General features: G+C 40.8%; 2 protein-coding genes across 6 annotated transcripts in view; one reads left to right on the top strand and one right to left on the bottom strand.

The window, feature by feature from the left end:
* Nucleotides 1-4,588: 4,588 nt before the first annotated feature.
* Nucleotides 4,589-5,534, top strand: LOC129741242 (26S proteasome non-ATPase regulatory subunit 10-like). The gene is made up of 3 exons (XM_055732959.1): nt 4,589-4,810; nt 4,874-5,122; nt 5,181-5,534. Exons 1-3 carry the CDS (start codon nt 4,709-4,711, stop codon nt 5,508-5,510), a joined length of 681 nt encoding a protein of 226 aa, XP_055588934.1. The 5' UTR covers nt 4,589-4,708; the 3' UTR covers nt 5,511-5,534.
* The window catches only part of LOC129741196 (leucine-rich repeat serine/threonine-protein kinase 1), a 37,101-nt gene continuing 35,091 nt past the window's right edge, over nt 5,486-7,495 (bottom strand). For all 5 annotated transcript variants that reach the window (XM_055732913.1, XM_055732921.1, XM_055732907.1 and 2 more), the window contains 2 exons: nt 6,193-7,495; nt 5,486-6,128 (listed from right to left, as the gene is read on the bottom strand). In XM_055732913.1, coding sequence (XP_055588888.1) covers nt 5,778-6,128; nt 6,193-7,495 — 1,654 coding nt within the window. In that variant the 3' untranslated portion in view covers nt 5,486-5,777. The remainder of the gene's footprint in view (nt 6,129-6,192) is intronic.

The following is a 7,495-nucleotide window of genomic DNA, read 5'->3' as shown; positions in this document are numbered from 1 at the left end:
AGTTTAAAATAAATACAGAATTGTATAAGAAGTTAATTTAGCTTGTTGTATTAAGTCTCAAAGCCACTCCATAAATACAGTTGACAAGTAATAATTACAAATAAAAAGTTATACTAAGGGATAGTAATTGCGATGGAGTGGCTTACCTTTTGTAAGTAAGGTACACCGGGGTAAGTGTGGACGCGGGGTAAGTGTGGACGATGGCTATAAAAACAATACTGTGCACTATTTTTTCAAACTTTTGATGCAGAATGTTCAATTTACTTGTAATCTATCCAATAACTGTGAAAAAGATACGATTCAGCCAATAACGGTTGTTTACAGCGACTTTTTCGGAATTTTCTATTTTCAACTACGATGTCGAGTTGATGTGCATCTTTTTCAATTGCAAATTTCTCCTAAACTAGCTGGCTCTCGATGAAAAACTCTACATTGAAACAATCCTTACATTCCAAACAACCAGTTAGGAAAAGAAACAGCGGTTAAAAATTAAGAAAAAAGAGTTTATTTACAAAAAACTAAAATTTTGTCTCCAACCCCTACCTGGGGTAAGTGTGGACGGCTTTAAAAAGACTTGATGTTTACACATTTTTTCAATTTTCTGTCCTTCATCCTTTATGAGTTGTATTATTTAGCTATATTAAGCATTCGGATCATGAAAATTTGAGTAAAGTACTTATTTGTTCTGTGTTTTTGATGAAATCGGATCTCGTGTGTTGTAACATAAATTACACACTATAATTATAGTATCATGAACTTTTTTCAAAATTTTGGACGGTTCGAGCAATAAAGTAACGTATTCAACCAAGAAAACACAAATTTTTTGAAAATTTCCTGAGAAATCAAAGGGAAAATCTACCGTCCACACTTACCCCATAAAGCAGGGTAAGTGAAGACACCAGCCGTCCATAACGATTTGCGTGATAACTTTTTTCGCTTTGCTTCTATCGAGCTCATCTCTTCAGCTATTGTAAAAAACATGTTCTGCATCACATTGAACGTCAATTTATCAAAATTGCTCCACTGCTGATTTTTTTATGATTTTTTAAAGTTGAACTATACGAAAACCCGTCCACACTTACCCCGGTGTACCTTATAATGTTTTAAGTGCTAAGCAACAATGAGTAAGTAATTGAATTGGCTTTTTCATACTAGATATAGTGTTCACATTTATCAACCGATAGCAACAAAAGATACGAAGTTACCCATTCACTTCACACAAATAATTCACCGAGATACCGAGTAAAGTCTTATTCCATATTCTGCTTAAGCCGCAATCAGTTGTTTTTTTTTAATATTTAAAGTTTATGATGACACATAAAACCCCGATATTTCCTCTCTTCTTCCTTCGTGTTCAAGCCACAAACCATAACCTGGTTTTGTTTTGTTTCATGTTTAGTTCAACAATTTACTATCCACTATCAGACTACCAACCGTGGCGTTTGGCAACCAGACTCCGGTTGTAACGAACGCGATGATAACAAACTGAGAAGGCTACACATCGATAGGTCCGTTTCTGAGTTGACGGGAGCTTTTCTGAGCGATCACATACCATCATTTTCGTTCGTTCGCACTGCAAGTTACCACTTGTGGGGCAAACCGCGCTTGACCTACTAATGTGTTCTATCTGTATCTACTACAGCATAGTAGTTGGCCCGTGCCGATAAATAAATTGGTATGTGATGATTTTGCTTCTAATAAATTCAACCCGCTCATTTTCACCATCTTTCGTTTCCTCCAACTTTCAATCCGTCTATAAAATTTCATAATCTTAAGATGTTCTTACTAAAAACGGATATCACTTTTCACTGATAAGGCCGATAAATTAAGTAATATTAGTATTTATCGTTGCCAGAACCAATCAGATTGGCCATCACTACCATGCTCTCAGATATAATCCTGAACCGCAATTTTTAGAGCGTTTCCTTCTTGCTCAGGACAAAAACTTTCCTGATCTCAGTTTGCATTGACCACGGCTTGGCGACCTCGACCTTGACCATCATATACTCAGTCCAATTATGAGCTGATAACTGAAGTATTTTTTGGTTTCGGAATCGACTGGAATAACTCCTGACCATGACCTCTAATAGCACCTGTATTCGTTGTCTTTTCTTGGGTCTAATTTATACAAGAATTGGACCAACAGAAGATCCAATCCAGTGAAAAAAACTGGCAACCCCACACGTGTTTCATTAACTGTCAAACGATTTAGAATTGCGTCAAATTGGGCCCAAATCTCATCAAATTTGGACCTATCTTTATATCAAGTTGAGTTGAAACTGGTATAATGGACCCCGGGTGCGGTTGCTTCAATCGGAATTTGGATCAGGGGTGTCAGGTGGTTTCGTCAAAAATCAAGACAACGCGAATCTATAAATCGGGATTTTTCAGGACACCTCTTGATTCATGGAAATAATAAGCAGCTATGCTTCGATTGCATAAATAAAGGCGCAGTACAGGTGCTGTAAACGCCTTAATTTATGCTAAAGAAGTACGCAACTTCTTGGCCGGCCTGCAGTTTTTTTTTTTTTTTTTCATGCGGCAGCTTTATGAGAAATCACACGGCCCTTTTGAGGCCAAAATTTTTCACCGCGGGGGAAAGCTAGGTAAATGAAATGGGAAGGATTGGGAGGAGACCGCAATACACCGGGCGGATTAAGAATGTGTCTCATTTAAACTCCGGTTGCTCTCTGACAAGTCAAACCCTGGCGAACCAGGGCTGGGCTTGCCAATGAGCTGTATTGCGAGCGAGGGTATTTTATATCGGTTGAATAATGTGTAACACTGTGTCATGTGAAGTGAGCAACAAATAGTAGCTTTAGAGGGCTGAGGTTTGTCGTGATAGTATTATTGTGTCGTGTGAAGTGAGCCTTTGTAAGGCCGAGTTTTGTTTTCACAGTGAGTAGTATTGTGTCATGTGAAGTGAGCAACAAATAGTAGCCTTTGTAGGGCTGAGGTTTGTTGTCACAATGAATAGCATTGTGTTATGTGAACAACAAATAGTAGCCTTTGTAGGGCTGAGGTTTGTTGTCACAGTGAGTAGTATTGTGTTGTGTGGAGTGAGCAACAAATAGTAGCCACTGTAGGGCTGAGGTTTGTTGTCACAGTGAATAGTATTATGTTGGACCCTACCTGTCACCTAACCTTACTCGATTCAAGAACTTTGAGCCTATGATTGTTTTCGCTAGAGATTAGCATAGATTGGCTAATAAAAGATATTTCCAAATATGTAATTATATTAACAACTTGGATACCATAAAACCGAATCTCCATTGAAAGGTGTTTATCACTGGCAGCACTTGTAAAAATTCTACGTTACACAAAGAATAAAAAATAAACTGATTAATAACCGAACAGGACCATACTACTAATGACAATGCTGTTCTTCTAAAGCCTCATCGCTAACTCTGAACAATTTCTCAGAGCAACTTTCCTCAATCTGTTTCAATTGAAATAAATTACATTTCTATTTTTGATTCCCGATATTATTTTCCTGGACTACCTTTTTATTACTGTTTTTCCAAATCGTACCGTCTTTCTTCGACTTCCTTAATTGAATTTCAAACCTAACCGAGCAATAGGCAAATCTTGCAAAAAACGTTGAAACTGAGAAAGAATTATTATTAACAGGAAACTGTCCAAAAAGCATTCTGATCCAATGAGCCTCTAGTTCTTGTAAAATGCTTGATTTAAGAATAAGCCTTCGAAATTCATAAACCGCAAATGCACACTTACTAGAGCATTGGGGACGCGAATACTACTACCTTTACCTTGCCTAGTAACACATTGAGTTATTAATCCGTGACTCCTTGAAGCCTAGGGTACGGGGACACATCTGGACTTCTTAAAAAAGGACCTGAAATATAAAACTTTATTGAACAAATTGTATGAATAATTATATCAGGTCAAATAATCAATACTGATCGGACCATATTGAACACTGGTAAGACGTTAGTTTAAAGCCGTGGGGCCAACACGTAGGTTCCGTTTCACTGGTGTTCATCAGTGATCCGTTCGTGCTCGCAAGATCTGGTGTGATATTTACACTATTCGATATTTTAAGATCTTGCGCGACAAGGCATACCCATTTATATCAGAGTGATATAAATGAGCCTCTTACCATGCCCACGGAACTTCTTGGCCGGCCTGCAGTTCATATAAAAAACACATTTAAATATCATCTGGACCGAAAATTATCATCTGTTAAATGGGTTTAACTATTATATTACCTATTAATTTGACTTTATCAAAGTTTAACTACAAATTCGATAACATTTGAGAAGTTTTTATAAAAATCAGGACATTTTAGAGACATAGGAGCAATTTAATGTGCGTCGATATGCTGAATAATGTTAATTTGTGTATTTTTGAACAGAATAGAGATTTTTTTATAAATAATTTTTAAACAATAATTGTTAACGTTTTTTAAATTAAAAAAAAAAAACATTTTTTTAAATAAAACAAAGGTTCACTTACCATTGATGACAGTTTTTCACCTCGTGGTTTTTGTCTCGGCTAAATCAGCTGCCCGTTTTCTCTCCCGAAATCGTGACACTCACTCTCCCCAAACAAAAAACCACTCAAAAGTTCAAATTTGACGACTCATTCCATCGGCCGGCGATTTTCGTTTCGTGCAGGATAAGTTTTCTTGATTTCAACCAAATTTTCACAATATTGTAGGTTGTTTTGCCTTAAAATTGGTTACAAAATGGAAAAGGACATACCCCTGTACGACCTGGCTCAGCAGGACTACCACGTGTTGGAGGAAATGATTTCCTCCAAACCGGAGCTCATCACCAAAAAGGATTCGGTTTGTTGGCTTGGATAGTGGGAAAAGAGGTAGATTTAATAATTTGAAATTCGTGTTTTTTAGAACGATCGTTACCTTCTTCACTGGGCCGCCCTTCGGGGACGAGAATTGATGGTCGAAGAGCTTCTGAAAAAGGCTCCGCAACAGCTGGAAACGCATGACGATACCGGTGCCAATCCGCTTATTTTGGCTGCCCTTGGGGGGCATCTTAGCACGGTACGATTGCTGGTCGGACAAGGAGCTGTGATCAACCACCGGAACCTGCAGGGACATTCGGCGTTACAGTACGCTTGTTCTAAGGGGCATTTTGAGGTAGAGGCATTTTTTAAGAAATGATGTCCTTTTTTTTCAATTATCTCTTTTTTCTTAGATTGCCAAGTTTCTTCTGGACGAAGGGGCTGACGTCAACGTGACCGATAATCGGCATGACACAGCTCTTCACCGAGTTGCTTCCCAAGGGCGAACGGAAATTCTCAAATACCTCCTTGAGCATTCTGCCAAGGCAGATGTTCAAAATGCCGAAGGCAACACTCCGCTGCATCTGGCATGTGAGGATGAACAGAACAGCTGCGCCCTACTGCTGGTGGAACATGGAGCCTCGATTCATGTTCAGAACAAAGAGAAAAAGACTCCTCTTGATTTGGCAAAACCTGGACTTCGAAGAAATCTCAAGACAAAGCTCGGAATTGGTGATGAATAAATAACGATTTTTTCTGGATCTCAACGTACGGTATTTTGTCTTATAGCACTAAAACCTATCGTAGTTTAAGCTTAATCTCACAACAAGATTTATCCACAGTCGAAAACATTCTTTATAATAATTTAGGTTGAAAATTTGTCTTTTAACACTGGAAACATCACTGGCAAGGTGCTCTCTTTTAAAAGCTATTTCATTTTGTTCGCTTGAAAATCACAGAAAAATGGAAACGGCTAGGTAGTAGTTAAAAATGGCGCCGAGTCTCACCCTCTAAATGGGGGTCCAATGTTCCGCTGTCCAAACCAGGGCATGCATGTTATTCGAACGATCTTTGAGCAGCGATTCCTTAAGGCGCTTGTCCTGTGACGGAATCGAGGAACCTGGCGTGGTCACCTGTCCCGTTGTGAAATCGGTGTAACGATCAATGAGCGAACGATAGCCACGACCTATGGTTACGATCATCGGATGTGGACCCCCGTACAATGGGACAATACACCGAACGTCTTCTTCGTACGGGCGGAATATGGTTATCGGTCGAAGAGTAGTCTTTTCTACAATTATAATACAACCCCAGGTGGTGCCGATGTACAATTCGCTGTTGAGCGCTGCCATGGCTGAGATCTAAAACGAAAGTAAAATATTAATCCTGATATTCGACTTGTTCGAGTTGTTTTAATAAGCCTACCTGACACTTTCCGGGACTTAGATGTTCATCAATGGCAATGCTCTTTAAACTTTCCGAACAGGGAACCAGCTTTGAGCAGTCCAAACGATTCTCAATCTGTTTCGAAGATGACTTCCACTGATACAGAATGCATCCAGGGGCTACGTACGAAAAGATGAAGTCATCCGAAGAGTGTAGCAAAGCGACCGTTAGGCCACGTGTTGGGAGCGGCGTTTGAAAGTGTGTCAAGTGATGCTGCCCAGAAACGTGAGCATTCTTCAGCGAAAACACATTCATTGCCCCATCGGTCTCTCCGCACCATAGCTCACAATCGTTCTCGTTCTTCCACAACGGACAAACCGCGAACAATCGTTCGCCAGAACCGAGTTCCGAAAGCACAAAGCTACCCTCACCCGAAACCGAACTACTGGGCATCAAGGTTGAGTCGATCAAAAACAAACGTCCGTTCTCCAGTCCAGCAGCAACTCGGTTGAATCGCTTCAAATATACGATCGCAACTACCGGGCAGGGCTGGGCAGGTTCAAGTGCGTATGAGAACTGATGACCACAATCCGAAGCGTTGAAAGCATAAATATTTCCTTCAGCATCACCGACCCAAACTGCCTTCTCCACGATGCAGGCCGCAGTCAGTTTAATTTGTCGAACTTGATGAGGAGTCGCAGGCTGCGAATGATACCCACCGGAATTGGCATTCTTCACCGGTGTTGATATCTGAGGACACAGAATCCGATGGTACTGCTGCCATCCCTTGATGGATCCCAGCAGAATGTCGATCCTTGAGTTGGAACACGGCAACCACAATTCATGACCGGATATCACCGTCTCGTCATCGACCCCAGCAATCGGATACGCAATTCCATCAATCGTATAACCGGCATGGTTTAACGACATCACATCCACCAAATGAGTAAACTCTGGAGCACTAGCAATCGACACAATCTGACTCGCCGAAGGTCGCACTTTAGGCTGCTGATCCCAGCACAGCACCATCAAATCCAAACAGTACGAAGGAAAGTGCGTTTCTCGTTGGGTTAACACAGGTCGTCCTCCCTCCAAAATACATTCCTTCACCGCTTCGTGACCTTCGAAGGGTTGCCGCAGAGCAATCAACTCGTACAGGAACATCCCAAATGAGAAACAATCGACCTTCTCGGTGTACTCTTCTTCCCCGTTGTGCCGCATAATTTCCGGCGCCATAAAACCTTCGGTACCCCCGAAGCCTTTGGAACCGGACGGCAGCGTTATGCGGCTGATGCCGTAATCGGCCACCTTGATGTGAACCGCATTCGTTGGGTGGTCGTCG

Source organism: Uranotaenia lowii, chromosome 1 (assembly GCF_029784155.1).
Source record: "Uranotaenia lowii strain MFRU-FL chromosome 1, ASM2978415v1, whole genome shotgun sequence".
Classification (NCBI taxonomy): Eukaryota; Metazoa; Arthropoda; class Insecta; order Diptera; family Culicidae; genus Uranotaenia; species Uranotaenia lowii.
The sequence above is the reverse complement of the archived record's forward strand: the minus strand, read 5'-3'. Positions and strand labels throughout refer to the sequence as shown.